The 22,611-nt window shown below is 46.5% G+C and overlaps 1 protein-coding gene across 1 annotated transcript; it reads left to right on the forward strand.

Annotated features, from left to right (window-relative positions):
- The first annotated feature begins 9,542 nt into the window (after nucleotides 1–9,542).
- On the forward strand, nucleotides 9,543–21,437 carry STAR (steroidogenic acute regulatory protein). The gene is made up of 7 exons (XM_035139627.2): nucleotides 9,543–9,749; nucleotides 13,351–13,464; nucleotides 13,799–13,926; nucleotides 15,128–15,286; nucleotides 16,224–16,408; nucleotides 16,511–16,604; nucleotides 17,880–21,437. The coding sequence occupies exons 1-7, from the start codon at nucleotides 9,686–9,688 to the stop codon at nucleotides 18,000–18,002; spliced, it is 867 nt and encodes a 288-aa protein (XP_034995518.1). The 5' UTR covers nucleotides 9,543–9,685; the 3' UTR covers nucleotides 18,003–21,437.
- The last annotated feature ends 1,174 nt before the right edge of the window (nucleotides 21,438–22,611 follow it).

Consider the following 22,611-nt stretch of genomic DNA (forward strand, 5'->3'; position numbering starts at 1 on the left):
GGCTACACCAGCGGGGAGGCCGGAGGGAGGTGGCGGTGGCGGCGACAGCAGCAGCAGCCCCAGCTCAGATGCGGCCAGCCCAGGAGGGAGCGGGGGGCTGGCGGTAGGCAGGACGACGGAGGCGGTGCTCGAGGGCTCTCTCAGCAAGTACACCAACCTCATCCAGGGCTGGCAAAGCAGGTAAATGTTGTGGGAATGACCTCTCTCAGTCTCATTTTTTGGGGTGTGTGTGTGTGTGTGCCAGTGGGTCGACCTACTTCCTTTCCCCCCTGTCTCCCCACCCTCCCTATTCCTCAGTTCCCCACCCATTCCCAACCCCCAGGATTTGCCCCGTCTTTTAATGGTGGTGTGCCGCGTGATTTTTTTGACGGAACAAGTGTGCCATGGCCCAAAAAATGTTGAGAAACACTGCTCTACTCTCCACTGCCAACTGCCAACTGCCATTTAGAATGCCATCTAGCTCCGCCTCCCAGGGAACACCTGTCTATAATGGGAGTGATAGATTAACCCATGATGAACTGGAATCATCATCAGGCACTATTCCGCCACACACACACACCCTCTCTCACACACACACACACGAGAGAGAGAGAGAGAGAGAGAGAGAGAGAGAGAGAGAGAGAGAGAGAGAGAGACTATGTCAAAAGCCTACCAACTGGCTCTCAGACAGGACAAAAGGAAATAAAAGTCCATTTGTTCTTATCTAATAAAACACTCGGGTGGTGGCTGGGTTAAATAATAATAAAACACTCGGGTGGCGGGATGCGGGTGGCGCTGTGGGTTAAACCACAGAGCCTATGGCTTGCTGATCAGAAGGTCAGCGGTTTGAATCTCCGCAACGAGGTGAACTCCCGTTGCTTGGTCCCAGCTCCTGCCAACCTAGCAGTTTGAAAGCATGTAAAAGTGCAAGTAGATAAATAGGTGTCGCTACAGCGGGAAGGTAAACAGCGTTTCCGTGTGCTGCTCTGGTTTGCCAGAAGCGGCTTTGTCATGCTGGCCACATGACCTGGAAGCTATACGCCGGCTCCCTCGGCCAATAATGCGAGATGAGCGCGCAACCCCAGAGTCGGTCACGACTGGACCTAACGGTCAGGGGTCCCTTTACCTATAATAAAACACTGCTATGCTGGTGGGGAACTGAGGAGCGCTGCATATATGCACTTACATGAAATTGGTTCTTCAGCCAGCCTTTGGTACGCAAGGGCTTTTTCTCCGTGTGTCTGGGGCCTGAGGAAAGTGAAGCTGGTCTGGTCACTGTAGCAACTGCCCCTTTGAGTTCTGAGGCAGTTAGAATGCAGCTTGCTTTGAATGCTCAGAACACCACAAACTCCAGGGTACTGGTCGTTTGGAACATTTGGCAACTGCTTAGAGGCAGTATGTTTTTGAATACCAGTATGATTCTAGCACTTTTAAAAGATAAATTTCATTGTTAGATGTAAGCTTATGCAAAGATTGGACACAAAATGTAGAAATAAACACCCCAAGCTGCCAGTTCCAAAGGAATGAGCGAACAAGACTTGAAATAGACAAATATTTAGTTGTTTCTATTGGGTTTGAACACCACTTTGAATTACAGCAACTTTATTCAGTAGTGCTGGTGGATCTGACTAGTCCAGTCTCCCTTTTCTAAAAATGAAAAGCTTTATAACAACTCTGTGGGGACAGGCAAGTATTATCTCCATATTACAGTCTGGCAAAGGTGATACTGTGAAATAATTTCTTGCTTATGTTAGTACTACTCTGTAAATTAATGGTGAGGGTGATCTTTCAGTCAGAGGTTTCCCAGCTCATTGGTTACTTTCCTGGTCACTCAGTTCTTCAGAACTGAGGAATATCAATTCTGCTTACAGTCGCTGGTCCCCAGGTAGACTCTGTTGAGATTCGCTGATCTTCATGTGCGAGGACTCATAATATTTGTCTGTAGATTTGTAAAAGTCTTCTACAGAGACTTTTTCCTGCACATGCTCGTGAGGATTCCTTCCCTAATAAAATGTGGGACTGAAAATATCCAGCATTCCCAAGAAGATTCCCAATTTGAACTCCTGATTGGGAGACCGCCTTCATGTTCCAAACGTGGCTGGTGTTAGAAGGTGCTTATTTTCCAACTAAAGTCGGGTGTGCTTTGCTGTGGTTGCCGTGGAAGGAAAGCTCCCTCATTCTGCAACAGGAACAGAACAAGGAACTGCTTAGTTGGAGTAAACTAAGCCCAGTGCCAGGGACCCAGAAGGTCGGCGGTTCGAATCCCTGCAACGGGGTGAGCTCCTGTTGTTTGGTCCCAGCTCCTGCCCACCTAGCAGTTCGAAAGCACATCAAAGTGCAAGTAGATAAATAGGAACCGCTATAGCGGGAAGGTAAACGGCGTTTCCGTGTGCTGCTCTGGTTTGCCAGAAGCGGCTTTGTCATGCTGGCCACATGACCCGGAAGCTGTCTGCGGACGAACACTGGCTCCCTCGGCCTATAGAGCAAGATGAGCGCCGCAACCCCAGAGTCGGACACGACTGGACCTGATGGTCAGGGGCCCCTTTACCTTTACCTTTAAGCCCAGTGCCACCAAGTGACAGAAATGGATAATAATGCCATGCTTAGTTGCAGGATCATGCGGAAAACGAGCCAGTGTGCTGTTGTGAACAGTGTGTGGTCTTGGATCAGGGAGATCTGGGTTCGCCCCTGTTCTGCCATTCAGCTTTCTGAATGAACTTTCCCTAGTTATTATCTCTCACAAGGTTGTTTTGAGGTTAAAATGGAGGGACTGTCCCCCTGAATGCTTTGGAGAAAAAAAGTGGGGTCATTCCTTCTAATAGTGAACCTGGTTGAGTGACCATCGTTTTGGAAGAAAATTGGGGTCATTCCCAAATAAAGTAGCGACCTCTATGTACTCAAAGGACTCCTGTGCAAGCAGAAGTACTGTATATACATTTGTAAACTGAACTATAATTTTAGTTATTATTTTTTAATGGCCTGTCACGTGTCTGTAAACTTCCAGGATTTACAGAATGCTGAAGTGCTAGCTGAGAGGAAAAAAGAGGAAGAAACTGTTGGGAGAGAGAAAGTCTGTCAAGGTTGTCTTAGACAGCCTATAATAAGCTCTTGGAGTCGGAAAGAATTGGGGCTCAAGGCACAAAACTTCTCCTTGAACTGGAAGGGGTGGGGACACACGACACTATCTCAGCACAAGTCACATTTATATAAATAGATTGTTAAAATTCACAGAAACGGCAGAGGTCAATGGGACCAAAATAGCCCTCTGCCCAACATACAGGATTGCCCAGTCACCAAAACAACCTTCACAGCTCAGTCCAGTAAACTTTGACTGCACTTCATATTGTATACGTGAACATGACCAAGCAGGAGTGGGAAACGGTTGGCCTACGGATTGGATCATGACAACTAGCGTTCATCATGATTTGCTTGTGTGGTATTTGCACATCTTCCCAATTAATCCTTTGTTCATCCCATGCTTCTCAGTGCATTTCTGTATCACTTCCCTAACCACAAAAGTCCATTAAAAATAAAAAGATGTTCCAGGGCAATTTAGCACTTTGTTCCACTTTAATTGTGCAAACCTAAAGTTATGGCTATAGAAGGGATGCGGATGGTGCTGTGGGCTTGCTGATCAGAAGTTCGGTGGCTCGAATCCCCGTAATGGGGTGAGCTCCCGTTGCTTGGTCCTTGCTTCTGCCAACCTAGCAGTTCGAAAGCACGGGAAGGTAAACGGTGTTTTCGTGCACTGCTCTGGTTCACCAGAAGCAGCTTAGTCATGCTGGCCACATGACCCGGAAGCTGTATGCCAACTCCCTCGGCCAGTAAAGTGAGATGAGCACCACAACCCCAGAGTCATCCGCGACTGGACCTAACGGTCAGGGGTCCCTTTATCTTTATCTTTAAAGTTATGGCTGTTAAGAAGGCTGATCGCTGAAGAATTGATGCTTTTGAATTATGGTGCTGGAGGAGACGCTTGAGAGTCCCATGGAGTGCAAGAAGATCAAACATATCCATTCTTAAGGAAATCAGCCCTGAGTGCTCACTGGAAGGACAGATCCTAAAGCTGAGGCTGCAATACTTTGGCCACCTCATGAGAAGAGAAGACTCCCTGGAAAAGACCCTGATGTTGGGCAGGGCCGTCTCAAGCAGGTCGGGCACCCTGGTGCTGAGGCGCGGAGATCGCTCCAGCGCCCCTGCCCTCGCAGCGCGCAGCATGGCGTCCGCGCGGCTTTGCCGCGCAGCGCTCCCCCTGCCGGCCCCGCGCCACCAGGACTACACCTAGAGCCGGGCCTGATGTTGGGAAAGATTGAGGGCACTAGGAGAAGGGGATGACAGCAGATGAGATGGTTGGACAGTGTTCTCGAAGCCACCAACATGAGTTTGACCAAACTGCGGGAGGCAGTGGAAGACAGGAGTGCCTGGCGTGCTCTGGTCCATGGGGTCACAAAGAGTTGACATGAGTAAACGACAAAACAACAATAAAAGTTATGGCATGTGCTTGAATCCTTCCTGCAAAATACCATACTGATAAGTCTGGATCTGATTAAGCCACCCATCTTGCTCTAGTAATAAGCAGTTGGTACCTCCAGATGGGGATACATCTAGTGAGCTCAATGCAGCCTTCGCGAGCATCACAACGTAGAAGGGAACATGCATTTCTTCCAGTAACACACGTGGTAGGCTGATAGGAAAGTGGGATGGGATAAGTCTGCACCACCAAAATGGGAGCAGGGCAGTAATAATTAAAGGGATAAAATATTTGAGGAAATTAATAATGGAATTGCATAGGAAGACCATACCCCCCCCCCCAATTTGGCAGCATTACCTCTTGGGCCCAGCCTTCTGACTTTGCAGAGAAAACAGAGCTGCTGGCCTTAGGCAACTCTCAGAGTTCTTGGGACAGAGACCTGGAAGGTCAGGCTCCCAGCAAAAGTGCATGAAAGCTGACGTCAAAGGAAGCAGCTGTTGGTTCATTGGCTCTTTGGAGAGAGCATCCCTTCTGCTGTAACTCATCTGCAAAATGTCATCTCAGCCTTGACTGTTATCTTCTCCCTTTCAGCATCTTGCTTGCCTGTTGTGGGGAGATAATCCCGCTCGTTTCACAGATATTTTGTGCACGTGTGTGATTCAAAGCAGAAAAGGAGACTCCTCCGCTGGTGGATGAGGTTCTCCTCCCACTTGGCACATTGTTGCTTTGTGATCCACAGCCCCCACCCCACCTGCAGCACACACGGAGACATCTGGAGTCACTGGCCAGGCTAGCTAAAATTTAGCATGGAAACAATCGTTCCATAAGCGATGTTTTTTTTTTTTACTAAAATCATTTGGTCATGATGATGTCAGGTGACTAAGAAGTAGGCATCAACGTACCTGTCAATCGTTGACTCGTCAGGGTCGGGTCTGCTTCACCAGCATGTTGTCTGCAGGAAAAGGCACTAGCAAAACAGCACCCAGTAGGCTTGGACCCGTACCATCGGCTAAGGTCACCCAGTGACACCAGCTGATTGACAGGTGGGTGTGGTTTGGGGAAATGGCCTTGCAGGCTATATTGGATCCCCTGACAGACCAAAGACTGACCTGGAAGTTTAAGATGCTCTGGGTGTGAGCCATTTTAGATCAGGTTGTGACTGATCTGGGTTCTTCTGTCCCAGAGTTGAAAACTCCTGTGCTGAGGGTTGGGGAGAGAGTCTAGAAGAAGCTAAAGACACAACATTGTTGTTGTCGTTTAGTCGTTTAGTCGTGTCCGACTCTTCGTGACCCCATGGACCATAGCACGCCAGGCACTCCTGTCTTCCACTGCCTCCCGCAGTTTGGTTAAACTCATGTTCGTAGCTTCGAGAACACTAAACATTAAACAAACACAAATTGCACAATTGTACCAGCTGCTTATGTACTGAAACAAACGCAAATGGGAACATTATAACAAGCTGGTGCAATGTATCTGACACACTTACCACTTTATCCTCTTTGTGGGCAGAGATTTACTTTGAAAAACCAAAACAACACAAGGAAGAATGTATGCGTTGTAGTATCACCCATACAAGCCATTGAAAAGTTCGTAGCATACCAGACAAGAAAGCACCTCAAGACATAGGGGCAGCCAGCTTGCTTCCAGCTGATCTGTTTGATTGAGAATTCATCCGGATGTGAAGGCATAAAGTTTGTGGACCAATTAAACAACACTGGCTATTTATTCAGCATTCATCCTGAATTGTTTGCGGAAGGGTTATACAATGTTGCATCAAGCAGTTGTTATTCCACACTTTCCAGTGCATTTTCCCGTCACTTTCCTTGCTGCAAGAAAGGGAGGGGCTTTTCAGACAGAAGAAATAAGGTTTGCTGCAGAAGACGACCTAGATCAACTTTGAGTGCACAGACTGAATATGCCACTGTGAAATGATGGTCTTATGGGCCCCCTTCCCTCTTTGGATGGTAATGGGACTCTCAAGATGTCCTTTTATGGTGCATTCATTATGATTTGTGCTCATGATGGAATGAAGGAGGCTATTTGCAATCCTATATTCAACCATGATTGCACTTGCAAAAGTTTAAGGGAAGACATACTGCTTCATTTCCAGTCAGTTAACTTCCCTCTGAAACACTATAGTTGTTTATACCCCAAATGGTCCAAGTTAGGGTTTTGGTTCCCTTCCACCCCGCTTTTGTTGCATTGTAGTGCAAAAGAGCTCCTCCAGAGGCAGTTGTGCAATGACCATGGGGGAACATTGCAGCACAACTAAATGATTTGAGGATGGGCAACTAATGCAATGTTATTGCATCAGTGACGTTGCAGAATATCCTCGCAAGAAAAGCACAAAAAGGCTCCCTATGTGGTTAAATGCAAAATGTGTCCAGTCAACTCTGCTCTGTTTGAGGGCCCTTCTGGTCATCCTGCTGAGTAGATCTCTGGATGTCTGCCCCAAAGTCTTGCCCTAATGGCACCTTAGCTCAGTGGTAGAGCACCTGCCTTGAATGTAGAAGGTCCCAGGTTCAATCCCTTGTGTCTCCAAGTAGGACTAGAGCAGAACCTTGCCTGAAAACATGGAGAGCTGCTACCAGTCAGTGCAGACAATACTGAGCTGGGTGGACCAACGGTCTGGCTCAGAACAAGGCAGTTTCCTATGTTCTTACTGCACCAAGTTTAAGGCTGTAATCTTATACTCACTTACCTGGGAGTAAGCACCACTGAGCTCAGTAGGACTCACTTCTGAGTAGGCACGTATAGGATTGTGGTGTAATTCTATTCCCCCTTGCAATCCGTGAGCGACATTTGCATTGCTTGTATGACTATAGTGTCACCACTGGAACACAATGGAAGTTTGTGGAGCCAAAACAAACCCTTATTCATGGGCACAGCAGTTCTAATGATGTATCATGCAACAGTCACCGTCACATTGTCCTTTTGTTTTGGATCGTGTAAACCACTTTGTAAATTATATAGCTGACAAGCAGCTGTAAAAAAACAAAAACAAATGACTCTCGGGAGTATATAAATAACTGCAATAAAATAGTGACAAGCTCTTACCTTTGAGCAAGAATGCTCTATTCTGCCCTACTGGTTAAGACAGCAGTGGAAATCCTGTGGCCTCCAGATATTGCTGGACTACAGCTCCCATCATCCCAGACCACTGGCCATGCTAACTTGGGCTGATGGGATTTGTAGTCCAGCAACATCTGGGGGGGCACCAGGTTGCTTCCCCCCATGTTAAGGCCTCTCTATTGTCCCCTTCCTGCCATAATCTGGGGTTCTGCACAGCTCAGGCGCTCTGACGTTGCAGTTTGAGCTGGAGCACCCTCTCACCCTGTGGCAGTGCCCTTGGCTGAATGTTATGGAACAAAAATTGGCTCAGCTTCTTACAGCGGAGAAAATCTCTCTTTCCCTCTCTCATAACACAACACTCAGGGACAGCCCCCCAAGCAGCTGTTAGGCCTGGTGGGGTGGGGGAAAGTGCAGATCCCATCGGAGGTGGCAACTATTGTCAGAAACGCAGAGAAGGGGAGGCCCCATGTCCGCTATTAATCTTTTTAGAAAAAAAACCAATTTTCCAAGTGACACATAAAGGCTGTGTATACATTATACCTTTAAAGCACATTCAAATGACATTCCCCTCCCTCAAAGAATTCTGGGCACTGCAGTTTACCCCTCACAGAGGTATGATTCCCAGCAGCCCACAGCAAACAATAGCACCCAGAATTCTCTGAAGGGGAAAATGTGCTTCGTATCCTTAGCATCTCATGTTATTTGGACCTAAGCCTCTGTTGACCATATAAAACCCAGTGGATTTCAGGGCTGTGCAGGGATTTGAACGCTGGGTCTCACCCACTCAACGTTCAACACTCTGACCATGACACCACAGGTAAAATCTTAGAGACTGAAGGGAACCAGGCACAGGGGCTTCTTGGTGGTGGCACCAAGAAGTTTTTAATGTTTGATGTTTTACTCTGTTTTTAATCTGTTGGGAGCCACCCAGAGTGGGGAAACCCAGCTGGATGGGTGGGTTATAAATAATAATAATAATAATAATAATAATAATAATAATAATAGTTATTATTATTATTATTATTATTATTATTATTATTAACTTGGGGCCCTCTAGCAAAAGAGCACCTGCCTTGCATGCAGAAGGTCCCAGGATCAATTCCTTGTCTAGAGGTAGAGCTGGGAGAGAACCCTACTTGAAACTCCGGAGAGCTGCTGCCAGTCAGTGGAGACACTGCCAAGATGGACCCAGTGGTCTGACTCAGTAAAAGGCAGCTTCCTGTGTACATTTGCTGCAGCTTCCTTGACAGGTGGCCAGCTGAGGGCTTATCCACACTTAACCTTCCCTCACTCTTTCCAGGCACAGTCCAAGCTCTAAAGCTTTATCACCCCCCACCCATGAAACTTCCCCTGTGAAAACCCACTCTTTAAACCTGAATCAGAGCAAATTGCAATCCATGGATAAACTGAATGGCCATTTGCTCTGATTGAGCTCTAAAGGGCAGGTTTTCATGGGGAAAGCTCCAGGGCAAAATAAAAATAAAGAATTAAAGCCATCAGATACTTTAAAGCACAGATCTGTGTGTGGAAAGAGAGGGGCAAAAGGTTAGTGTGGATAAGCCCAGAGTCTCTGCTTCAGTACTTCCAGCAGAAGTATTTAACCTGCTGTTGGAATGGGATACAACCACATTTGCTTCAACTTGCTTGCCTTCAACTTGCCTGCCTTCTTACTTACAAGTAGTCCAGGGAATAGTCCTATCAGCTTCCTCTTCCTCCTCAGTCGCTGTTTTGCTCAGCAGCGAGAAGCTCAAGATACTCAGACAGTAGAGAGAAAGGAAAAACTTTTGGCTGCTGCAATTGGTTTGTTCATGGAGCTGTTCCAAAAGCATGGCAACTCTGCCAGGAAGGCAGCTGGCAACCTTCAATGCAGGAAAGCCAGCTTAGAGGGTTTGGGGATTGTGCAGCCTGCCCTCTGCCCTCTTGCGAGATCCACGCCTCCCACTTGCTTGCCCCCACCGCAAGCTCATGAGGCGATGGGTTTGGCCTTGGTGTCAGCCAGCCTGCTGTAAGTGATGTCTTTTCTTATCTCTCTGCTGACAAACCAGCATCCTTCGCTGGCCTATTTAAGAGCAGAGGGGAGAGGAGACGCCAGCAAAGCAACAGCACAGGCGCTCAGAGGTACAGGGAAGCCAGGATCCTTCGCAACTCTTACAGACTGCTGTGATGCTGCCTGCGACTTTCAAGCTGTGTGCCGGCATTTCCTACAGACACCTGCACAGCACAATGGGTGAGCACAAACAAAACAACCTTATTATCATTTTCAGAATCGGAATCTTTTCGAGGGAAAGAATGTGCTTCAAACATGACTTATAGTGGGTACACAGTGTAAATGTGATCACATGAATCTCCTACAGTTTCTTTTAAAGGCAATAGCAGCTATTGGTGTGTGTTTGGGGGTTATTCGGATCACATCCATTGTGCAGGGGCTGAACCCTTTGCCTTCCTGCTATTTTCCAGATTTAAAAGTTGTTTCTGTATGTTCTTACTGTGGCACAAACAGAAACTTCAGGAAGGAGGAATTCAAATCAAGGAAATGATGGATGGTTCTAATCTGAACCGCTGCAGCTGTTAGCTTTTTCATTCCTTGTGTTGCTCCTCAACCTTTTCTAACAAGCCATCTTCTGGGATCCAGTGGGTGAAATATTGATGTATAAGTATAAAGAAGTTTGAAAGAGCAATTTTTGTTGTATTGAATAAAAGGTTATCATGGATGTGTCTCATTTTCTGGCTGCTTGACATGTTGTTAATGGATAGCCTGGGAAGCTTGGGGTCTTTTGCAGTGAGCTCCTGGATTTCTGCCCTTTTAGAATTTTTCTTTTGGGAGAGGGGGAACTTTGCTTATAGTGGGAGGGTGCACTGTAATGTTGACCCTAGCTGCTCAACTCTTCTTATTTACTAGTGGCATTGGTGCTTGTGCATTAGCCTATGTACATTTCATGTAAATGTGTGTCATGTGCCTTTAAATAACCCAGCAATGCCCTTAGATGCATCTGTCTATTGCATGCAGAAATGGAAAGCTTACATTTTGCAGTTCAGGGGAATCAAGTGGTGGCTGCTGCCCACTGAGACAAATAAGGCGGAATGACCGCCCCCCCACATCAAATGGGGGGCGACTTTTGCGTGGTCGTGCGCAGTCCCCTGGACTCCAGTGCGGCTCCCGGTAGTTTGGGTTGGCTTCATCCTCCCCAGGCTGGATACCTGGGGTCTCCGCCTACCTCAGTCATCCGCCCAATCCTGCCTGGGGGAGGCGTTGCCAGGTAAGTGAAGGGACCACCCAGACCACACAACTGAAGGTTTTGTCTCCAATTACCTCCCTGCTGAATTCCACAGGGAAAATACTGAGACTAAAGAGGAGACTACAGATGCCATGCCAACCCTTGGACTGGTTTTGAGGCAGGTAGAGATTGGCCAGGGACCCAGGTGGCGCTGTGGGTTAAACCACTGAGCCTAGGGCTTGCTGATCAGAAGGTCAGCGGTTCGAATCCCTGTGACGGGGTGAGCTCCCGTTGCTCGGTCCCAGCTCCTGCCAACCTAGCAGTTCGAAAGCACGTCAAAATGCAAGTAGATAAATAGGAACTGCTACAGCGGGAAGGTAAACTGTGTTTCCGTGTGCTGCTCTGGCTCGCCAGAAGTGGCTTTGTCATGCTGGCCACATGACCTGGAAGCTATACGCCGGCTCCCTCGGCCAATAATGCGAGATGAGCGGGCAACCCCAGAGTCGGTCACGACTGGACCTAATGGTCAGGGGTCCCCTTTACCTTTTTAGAGATTGGCCAAGGGCAGACTAAGGATGGTGAGAAAGTACCGTACTGTACTCCATTTTCTTCGAAAAAATGGCCAGCCTCTACTGGTTTTAGATGAGCTCAGCTGCAACATGCAGAAGGTCACAGCTTCCATGTCCAGTTAAAGTATCTCAGCTAAGGGGACTATGAAGGTAACTAGCGTGTACTTTCCCCATCCCAGCTGTAGAGAGTTTAAATCGGGGCTGGAGAACCTGATGTCTTCTAGATGCTGGACTCCAACTCTCATCGCCCCAGCCAGAGTGCTCATTCCTTTTGGGAATTATAGGGAGAGAACTACCCAAACTGTATAGAAAATTATTCGTGTATGCGACTACAGCGGCAATAATGTTGCTTGCCCCAAAATGGAAAAAAGTAGTCCCATAAAAAAAAAAGAATGGATACAAAAACTTATGAAATTTGCAGAAATGGTTAAACTTAACTGAAAAAAATAAGAAATCAAGATAACAAACTTTTTATAAAAGAATGGAAATGGTTTATTGAAAATTTACAAACTGTGAACAGATAAGAACATTGGCAGGATTCTTGTAATAACCTGCAGTTTTATAAGAGTATATATTTAAAGTAGATGACTGAATTAAGTGAATTTGGATATGCAGGAAATATTAAAAATAAATTTAAGGAACCGCAGAAAGAGGGGGAAGGAAGTCAAGTTTTGAAATGTTAAAATGACTGTAAAATTATTGAAATGTATAAAACTGAAAATCATAAATAAAATATTTTAAAAGGATGAGAAATGCTCATGGATGATGGGAACTTTAGTCAGTTAACACCTGGAGGGCAACAGGTTCCCCACCCCTGGTTTATATTGACACGAACTCTGTTCACACTCTTCAAGGTTTTTCTAGGGGGTCAGTGGAGTCAGTTTTCATATGATGGTTCCTTGTTTCTAAAAGCCTTTATAGTCATAAATCTGTGTGCATGTTTGTAATGCATCCTGATTTCTTAGAAGCATTCATTGCACAACTCTGATAAATTAAAGTCACTTTAAGTGTTTTCTTTGAAGAAATAAACAAGAGATACAGAGGTACATAATTTTCCATGTCAACATGCCTTTACATGTTTGTACAATGTTCTCATTCAAATGGAGCAGAGGAGAAATCAGTTCGGCAGCTTTGTAGTAAAATCAGCAGTGCTCTGCACTGATTGGCTCTTGGCTGTGACGTCAGCTGTGATGTCACAAATCTATTTCTCCCCAGAGCAGTGTTTCCACTGTACCCCCAACCCCAAAAGGCTGCCTGGATTCCCCTCTTAAGCTATGAAGGCAACAAAGGAACTTGGAAATGGAGAAATGTTCAAGCAACGTTTAAAACAATCTTGGGTCCCCAGATGTTGTCAGACTACCATCATCCCTGAGCTGACCACTGGCCTTATAAACTGGCTGGGGATGGTGGGATTTGTAGTGCAACAACATCTGGGGAGTCAAGAACTGTTTTAAACAATAAAATGCAAACAGGACTCCTGACACAGGCTGTCACTGCTGGTTTAGTTTTAGGTGGTTTTTTTTCCAGTGGGAAATACAAGTGGGTTCACAGGCACTCATTCTCCTCAGGACTAATTGAGTTTGGGGGGAAGGGCAGTCAAGTTCAAAGGGCTCAAATCTGTACACTTGTTAATTTTCGGCATCTGATAAGTTTCACAACTTGTTTTTATGTGCTTCGGTTCAATTTACAGCCCTCAGTTTACAGCTGCAGATTTAAGCAAGTAAGAGATCAGACTTAGTAAAAGATTTCTGTGTTAACTGACCAAATCTTGTCACATTAGTTTCAAATATTCATAAATATTAATAAAAATATATTGGTTCTGGTGGCACAAGAGTAGACTGTATTGAACATGTGCTCTCAGATCAGCTCACTCTTTTTTGGGTGCTTTATTTTATTTTTCTGTGTTGTCATTATTATTTTTTTAAATGCTGGTTAGGAACCTCAAAAGCTGGAAGTATCCCAGGCCTCTCTGGACCTCAAAGGGGCTGCTTCTACGGGTTCAGATATGGCTTTTAATACCACTGTTATGCTTTCTTCTCCTCAGGCTTGAAGAGACAAGCGGCTGCTGCAATTGTCCAGGAGCTGAATAAATTTGCAGTTACCAGGCCTGGTCCCAGCAAGTGGATCAATCACGTGCGCAGAAGGAGCTCTTTACTAAGTAAGCATAACAAGGCACGGATCTTGTTGGGCAGTAAGAGCTGTTCGGCAGTGGAATTTGCTGCCAAGGAGTGTGGTGGAGTCTCCTTCTTTGGAGGTCTTTAAGCAGAGGCTTGACAGCCATATGTCAAGAATGCTTTGATGGTGTTTCCTGCTTGGCAGGGGGTTGGACTGGATGGCCCTTGTGGTCTCTTCCAACTCTATGATTCTATGATTCTATGTTTTATCCTTGCATTTTGGGGCTGCTGAATTTTTGGTGGCATTGAAAAGACAAGCCTTCTTTAAAAATAAAAAAAATAAAAAATAAAGTTAAAACCTGCTCCAACCTCCAACAGGTTCTAGACTGGAAGAGAATCCCTTCAATGAAATGGAGATGTCCTACATCAAACAAGGAGATGAGGCGCTTCAGAAATCACTTAACATTCTTGGAGAGCAGGATGGCTGGAAGACAGAGACAGTGATGGTATGCATGTTGCATGTTCATGTTTGGCGTTCCCTTCTGCTCTGCTAGCAAAGGATCCGGGAAGATGTCAGTTGGGATCGCCAACTTTGCAGCCTTCAGATGGAGAGCTGAATTTTTAGTTAGTGAGAACAAGCCAAGGGTCAAAATATCATTTTGAATTCAGGTGTGTTCACAAGCCAAGGTTTAAACAAGCCACTGTTCTCTGAGTTTGGATGTTAGGAGGAACTGTGGTTAATATAAAGCTGGAAAGGGTTCCTTCTGATCTTTTCATAAGTATAAAAGAAATGTGCCTGTGGCTTATTTCAGCTGGTCCTTCTAGTGGTAAATCGTTATTTTGCATCTGAAATGGGCCTAATTTTCTTCATGCTGCTCACCCTTCACCCCTACCTCCATCTTTCTATCCTAAAAAAATGCAATAATTGTGGTCCTGCTGATGCAACTTTTATAGACCCTAATCCAGGGATCAGCAAACTTTTTCAGCAGGGGGTCAGTCCCTTGGGGGGGGGGGGTTGGACTCTCTCCTCTCTCTCTCTCTCTTTCTCTCTCTCTGAATGAATTCCTATGCCCAACAAATAACCCAGAGATGCATTTTAAATAAAAGCACACATTCTACTAATGTAAAAACACACTGATTCCTGGACCGTCCACAGGCCGGATTTATAAGGCAATTGGGCTGGATCCAGGCCCTGGGTCTTAGTTAGCCTACTCATGCACTAATCCATTGATTCATGCATAGTCAAACACGGTGTGCTCCAGATGCTGCTGGACTTCAACTCCCATCACTCCTGACCATTGGTCCTGTTGGCTGGGGCTGATGGGAGTTGGAATCCAACATCTGCAGGACATGAGGGTTCCCCATTCCTGGTCCACACACCAACTGCTAGTAGCTCTCCAGGATTTCAGACAAGCCTTACCTAGAGCTTGAACTTGGGACCTTTTGCCTGCGAAGCATGTGCTCTACCACTGAGCTATGACCCTTTTCTAACATTAGCCAACCCCCCTGGCTAGCACATTCTGGGCCAGTTGTAGCTTCAAGGCCAGCCCCATATAGAGCACATTGGAAAAGCCCTGTTGTGAGGTTATCATCTGGGAATTGGGCTGGATGCAACATACTACCTAATAATACTCTTAGCTCTCGTGCTTTGGGTTATGCAAGCCAGTGATGCTAACAATTTAGACCCCCTTCTTCTTTTTTCTGCAGGACAATGGTGACAAAGTCCTGAGCAAAGTCCTCCCAGATGTGGGGAAAGTATTCCGGCTAGAGGTGGTGGTTGATAAACCCCTGGACTGCGTCTATAGCGAGTTAGTGGAAAGGATGGAGCAGATGGGAGAATGGAACCCGAATGTCAAAGAAGTCAAGGTAAGCACACAGAGAAATGCCTTCTTGGCGAAAGAAGACTGTGCCAATGGCTTATGCATTCAACTCTGCAAGGAGTTGTGAAGCACATTGCTTTTCCTGATCAGTGATTTTTTTGGGGGGTAGCTATTAGTAGAAAAAGTATATTGTAGAGCAGGGGTGGTCTGAAGAAAGATTGGGATCTACTGAAAGATCCCTGGATGATTCACAGTAAATCACCAAGGGTTGCTTGCTCCCTGTGGTGTAACATCAACAAATTAAAATCACAAGTTTTTTTTTAAACAAAACCAAATCTCAGCATAGCTAACCAATGCCTTAATCTCAGGGTTCCACACTTGTAAAACATGAGCATTAATGAGGTGTTTGGATAGCTCTGCTGGCCAGTTTTAGACTCTTGTGTTAAGAGTCTCAGATCTGTAATCATGCAGACATGGATTCAGTATGGTATATGTGGGGTATCACAATTGTATGGCTCATAGGCTGCAGTTGAGAATTGGCTCCCTCCTGCTCCCTACTTCAAGAGAAAAGAAGAAGGGTCTGCTTGATCCAGCCAGTGACCATCTAGTCCAGCATCCTATTCTCATAGTGGCCAACCAGATGCCTAGGGGAAGCCTGCAAGTAGGACCTGAGTGCAACAGCTACATCTTGTGGGCCACTATTACGCACCTGGCTGTGGCTGGTGACCTTTACATCGTGTGCATCCTACCCATGTTGGTAGCACCGATCACGTGTTAGGGACAAAGGGAGTCTCCTTCTGCCTCTTGTCTCTCTCTTCCACAAGGCAATCAGCACTGCGCTCCTTCCAAAAGTGATATAGTGAGGCAGGAAAGGAATTTGTCAGCCATAGCAGGAATTGCATCAGCTACAAGCAAAGAAGGGCAGTAAATATCCCTGTATGAAAAATGACAACCCTTTGTTTTCATTGGCGATCTTTCTCCAGATCTTGCAGAAGATCGGCAGCGACACGGTGATCACTCACGAAACTGCAGCCCCAACCCCTGGCAACATAGTTGGGCCACGAGACTTTGTGAGTGTCCGTTGTTCCAAGAGGCGAGGCTCAACCTGTGTCCTGGCTGGCATGTCCACCACCTATGCAGCGATGCCTGAACAAAAAGGGGTTATTAGGTAAAGAGCCGTCCCCCTCTTGATTGCTTCTCCTTGATTGAATTTGGGGGGTACTCCATTTTTTGTGCAATATGCTAACATGATGCTCTCGTCCTCCCACAGAGCTGAGAATGGTCCCACATGTATGGTTCTTCGGCCACTCCTTGGTGACCCCTCCCAGACCAAGTTAACCTGGCTTCTCAGCATCGACCTCAAGGTACAGGCACATGGTGGACTAAGCTAAATCACTGCATCCATTGGTTTTGCCAGAGATCATCCTCTTGCCATGATTTTGGTGGTGCAACTTTCATAAACAGCTGTGCATTCAAATCTGCAGGGAGTCATCTCAGGTGCCACTAAGAGGGATCCACTTTCTGGGGCTCTTAAGAGGGTATTTTTAGTTAGATGAACTGTGCAAGAAGATACATAGCGCTGTGCCAAGGATTCCTCCTGCATCTCCCCCCCCTGCCATTCTCCATCATTTGATGATAAAATGAATTGTGGCTGCATACATTTAAAGCACAATGATACCACTTTAACAGTCATGGCTCCCAATGAATCCTGGGAGCTGTAGTTTGTTAGGGGTGCTGAGAGTTGTTAGGAGACCCATACCCCCCTCACAGGGCTATTATTCCCAATGTTTCCTGGGAAGAGGAATAGACTGTAAAACTGGTCTGAGGGCTTGTCCACACTTCTGCTCGTCTGTGCTTTCTAGGTATGGTTCCGAGAGGATTTTCGTTTGCCCAGCCACTTTTCCTGTGAAAACCCACTATTTGCTGCTGAATTGGGCTTCCTGTGGGTTGGTGTTTATTCCAATTCAGTGGCAAACCGTGGGAAAACCTCTTTGACCAGGGGTCCCCAGACTTATCGCGCAGTGGGCCGGTGCCCGCCGCGCCGACCGCGCGACGGGCCGGAGGGCGGGGGAGTGCGCGCCCGTGCACATGCGCACACGCACACGGGCGGGAAAAAATCGCCGAAAATCGCTTGTGCGCATGCGTATGGGCCTCCCCCGACCCGGAAGTGCATCGGAAATGACCTCTTCCGGGTCGGGAGAGGCCCATACGCATGCGCACAAAGGATTTTTGGTGATTTTGGGGCAATTTTTAAGATCGTCGCCGCGCCGCGCGCCGTAAGAGCGGGCGGCGGCAGCGGGCGGCGGGGGTCGTCGCGGGCCGGATTGGGAGGCTGATTGGGCCGCATCCGGCCCGGGGGCCGTAGTTTGGGGGACCCTGTCTTTGACCCATGCCTAGGAAGTGCAGACAAGCAGGAGGAGAAGCAGGACAAGTGTAAAAGGGGCTGAGCCCTCAGAGTCCAGAAAGAAAAATAAATCCTGAAACCACTTTACTGAGAACTGAGGTGGGGTGGATTAAACAGAGAAGTTTTGCCTCTTTTTTATTACTTCAGAACTTGTGCATAGCAGGGAGACCTTCACAGAATTAACCCTTTAAGTTGACCACATAATGATGTTGCTCTTTTTCCTCTTCTCCCCCAGGGATGGCTGCCCAAGACCCTCATCAACCAAGTCCTCTCTCAAACCCAGGTGGATTTTGCTAAGCATCTGCGCAACCATTTGAGCAGCAATTCCGCCTCCATGCAGCAGGCTGTGCGCTGTTGAAGTGGCCGCACACACGCAACACACTCCTTGTGGCTGATGAATCCCTTCCCCGGCTCAAGGATCTTTCCCTGGCAGCTGAGGCCTCCTGCTCCAGAAAATGGGTACAAGGACATCCATCTCTCCTGCTAGAAAACAGGCTTCCTGCCTGCTCCTCTGAGGCAGCTTCTTTATCTTCTCCCCAAAGCAAGAGTGGGAAAGCTTCTCAGTGGTTGTTGTTCTCAGGTCTGTTGTGGGTCACATTTCAGCCGTGGGCCTTGCCAGAGCCAAAAGGCAGAATAGGCCACCTCTTCCTCTCCCTCCTTCATTTCACCCCCTCTTTTCTCACATCCACACCATACATTGAAGCACTTAAACTGTTTTCATTGTCCTGGCTTCACCCAAAGAATACTGGGAACTGTGCTTTATTAAGGGTGCTGATCTCGCAGAACTAGAATTCCCACCACCCTTGACCAACTACAGCTCCCAGGATTCTCCCTGAGTATTAAAGTGGTATAAGAGAGTATATGGTGTAGCTGTGATCTCTCTCTTAAGCTTGTAGGGGGCGGGGCAAATCACTCTTCTCAGAGGTTCAAAATGATGGCTTTCAGAAATCTTCTGAAATTGGGCAGGTGGGCTTGAAGGTTGCCCCCACCCCCAGTTGAAAGGATTGAACAGCAGAAAAAATCATCCTAGTTGCTTGCTTCACTGATCTTTTGATGACAAAGTGCAGGACTAGAATTTGCAGCCCTGGGTTTGTTAAAGAGGTTTCCTTTTGAAAGGTGTGTCTGAAATACCCCGAAAACAGAGCCAAGTTAACTGATCTCACAGAACAACTTAAGCTATTATCTTACTTTTTAAAAACCAGCAGAATCTAGTGCCATTTATATTTTAATTTATTGCATTTATGTCCCATTTTTTTGTTTCAGGAGGAGCATGGGGTGTGCATGTTCCCCCATTTCCCCCCTCCTAATGAGATGGTGGGTTGGGCTTGAGTAAGGGCCCCTCCATTGCAACCTGTTTATTGATTTGCTTGCACAAAGTTTACCAAGGATTCCTCTTGACTTGTTTATGGGGTGGTGACAGTCAGCATTCATGCCGATTTGCTTGTGGAGTGCTTATCACTCTGGGTTAATCATTCATTCGACACTTTTCAATGCATTCCCTCATTACTTTCCTAACCACAAAAAGTCTGCAGGTGTGTGTGTGTGTTTTGTGCTGCGGTAACAGAATGCTTTAATCCACTTCATTGGAACAAGCCTAAATTTCTAGGTATGCACTTGAACCCCTTCTACAAAATACTAACAGCCTGGAGAAACCCCAAGAGGTAGCCGTTGGCCCAAAGTCAACCAGAGTTTCTCAGAACTGCGTGAGATTTGAAGCAGGGTGTCTGCAGCCTAATCTGGCAGCACTCTACCCACTGCACTGCACTGCTTCTCCATGCCTGATTTAGAAACAGTCTGCTTGGGCCAGTTTGTGAATCTGTGCTATGCAACACCTCCTATTTTACACTCAGCTGGCCTCTCCTGAACTGACTGGTTGAGGGAACCTCAGCAGCGTGGCAGAGCTGCTGCCTTGCATGCAGAAGGCCTCCTGCACTGTCCCTGGACCTGCCAACTAAACAAGAAAGGCTCAGGGAGCAGGTGACATGGAAGATCTCAGAGAAGCGCTGCCAGCGAGAGGAAACAAGGCTAGGCTAGTTGGACATATCATCTGGCTTACTGTGCAATGGAAGGGCATAAGGGAAGTCCTCCTGGAGCAAGCCAAATACCCATCTAAGTATAGGATCCTGTTGGCATGGCGGCAAGCCAGATGCCCCTGGGATGCCTGCAAGCAGGAACTCAGCACAAAAGCACTCTCCATACTTGCAGTTCCCAGAAGCTGGCACCCAGAGGCATGCTCTCGTCAACAGTGGAGCCGGATCTCCATCTTAGCTGCCTATGTTCCTAACTCTCTCTTAAGTATTGTGCCCATAGTGACAGCCTATCGGAAAGCTTTTGTACATGGGATCAGAAAAGAGCCAGTGCCTGTTCCAGGTTTCCAGGGGGACCTGGTGCAAGATGTTCTCCCTGTCTCTGCATGTGCCCCCCACCCCGAGTACAGCTACTTCCTCCACTGGGTCACTACTGCCCCCCCTCTCTCCCTGGAAGCCCTTCTGTACCAGGACAAGGCCTACAGATGTTGCTGCTCCTTCGCCTTGCTTTCTCACTTAGAGAAGGCAGGGGGAAAGGCAGCACCAGCAACCAGGAACAGCAGGGCAAAGTAGCTCCAAGGATGGGTTGTGGGCATGAGCCCAACAATGCTGGCTGTAACCTATGTCCAACATGCAAGTAGATCAATGCAGTTTGAACTCCTTTATCTTAGTGGGCTTGGTAGCAAGGCGCTTGTTTTGTCTGGATGTCCATAGCAGCAGGCCATGCATTAAAACAAAGTGACAGGCCATGCATTAAAACAAAGTGACTTAACTGCTAACCATCCTTTGTAGCTTAAAAGCTACAATCACCACAGAGCAAGACCCTGCTGAATAAAAATAGTGCATTTGTAGCATCTCTGTTTCCCCACCAGTCTCTTGGCTCTCTGGCCAAGGCCTTTCCTCCTCTCCCTCCCTGTCCACATAGAGCTTTGGGTGACTGCACTGTATTCAACCCCTTGTGTTTTAGGGGAAGAGCAATAAGCTCCGTAGGACAGCATTTGCTTTACATGCAGATAGTTCTACATCTAATCTCCAGCTGGAGAGACCCCTCTCTGAAGTCCTGGAGTCAGTGCTGCCAGTCAGTGTTGACAATGTGGAGCTAAGAGGGACCAAGGGTCTGATTCAGTATAAGGCAACTTACTATATTCTTCAAGACCAGAGCAGGGGAGCAGTTAAAACACGCACACAAACACAAATCTCAGTAACTACCAGCGTCACCCTGGTCAATGAGTTTCTTTAAAAACAAATTAGTTTCAATGCAAATATGTATTCCATATTGTTTGTTGTTAAGCTTAAAATAAGATAGGTACACTCCTAAACTCACTTTGTGAATCTGTGATCCCCAAAGTCTGACCTCAGGCTTGGTGTTGGCACATTATCCAGCCTCACAATAGATTTTACTATTTCAGCTACCAGAACCCTTGAATATGCCATTACTCATAACCACCTGTTGTTGTATTTTAAAAAAAACCTGTAGGTATTTTCCTCCCTTGTTTGCAGTTGGACAAAGTGTTTATTTAATATTTATTCAAGTCAGGTATATTAAACATGAAAAGCCTGTTCTGTTTTACTCTTGCATTCTTGGTTAACATCTTTTCAAAAACTGGCAGTGTGAAGATTTTGTGTGTTTAGACACTAATGCCAGGTGAAAATGAATAACAGCTTCTTTGATCAGAGACATTAAAATTTGTATTTTACAAGAGTAGCAGAAAACTGTGCTCAAAGTTTATGTACTTCTGAAAATAAAAATGTAGTATGATTTAAAATGTTCCATGTCACTGCTTTCTTTTTTCTTTTTCTTTTTGCCTACAGGATTAAGACTTTTGAAGCTCATGTAACTCAAAAGGTCTGCCCCTGATTCAGGGATGACCCCAGTCAATGGATTAGGACAGAGAGGGAGAAAACAATTTTATTTTGTATGCTACAGAAATCTGTGACCAACCAGATGTTATTGGACCCCAGTTCCCATCAGCTCCTGGCAGCATAGACAATTGCTATGGAAGATGGGCTCTGGAGTCCAATGACAGCTGAAGAGCCACAGGTTCCTCATCCCTGTTCTACAGCTTGCAGCTTCTGAATGTTGGATGGCCAATGTACCATCTGGGTCCAAAGCTCAGTGGCAGGGCACTTTCACTTTGCAGGTTCATCCCTAGGGCACGCTTTCCCAACCTGCAACCCTAGATGTTCTTGACTATATCACCCCAGTTGCCAGGACCGATGGCCAGGCTGAAGGGAGCTGTTGTCCACAGCACCTGGAGGGTAGCAGTTTGGAGAGGACTAACCTTGCCCCTCTAGTTAAAAGAACAGTAAGCTAAGAAGGCAATGGGCAAGATCTCTGCCAGAGATCCCGAAGAAGCATTATGGAATGGGCAATACTGGGAGTACATGGTGTAAAGCAGCTCCTTATCCCCCAACGCAAGCAAATAAACTGCAAAGAATGCCATCTCCATGATGCTTCAGTGGTAAAAGGGAAGACAATGAAACATTTGTAAAAGTGCATATTGTGCCAGAGTGAAAAAACAAGTTTTACAGCAACCTTTCTCGAATGCTATCTGCTAGTTCATACTGCACAGCTTGTATTATTATTAATAATAATAATTAATATGCCACCCTATAACTGCAGGTGGTTCACAAGGTAAAATTACTACATAAAAACCCAAACACATAATCAAAATACAGTGGTACCTCTACTTACGAATAACTCTACTTACGAATGGAGCTCCGTCCGCCATCTTGGATGCGGTTTAGATAGGATTTTTTCTACTTACGAATTTTTAGATAGGGTTGCTTCTACTTATGAATTTTTTCTCCCAATGCATTCCTATGGGATTCGACTTTTTTCTCTACTTGCGAATGTGCGTTTGGAACACATTAAATTCGTAAGTAGAGGTATCACTGTATAAACAGTCGAATAACCCCCCCGCCCCCCCCAAAACAAAC

This window comes from Zootoca vivipara, chromosome 14 (assembly GCF_965207765.1).
Source record: "Zootoca vivipara chromosome 14, rZooViv2.hap1.1, whole genome shotgun sequence".
Taxonomy (NCBI): domain Eukaryota; kingdom Metazoa; phylum Chordata; class Lepidosauria; order Squamata; family Lacertidae; genus Zootoca; species Zootoca vivipara.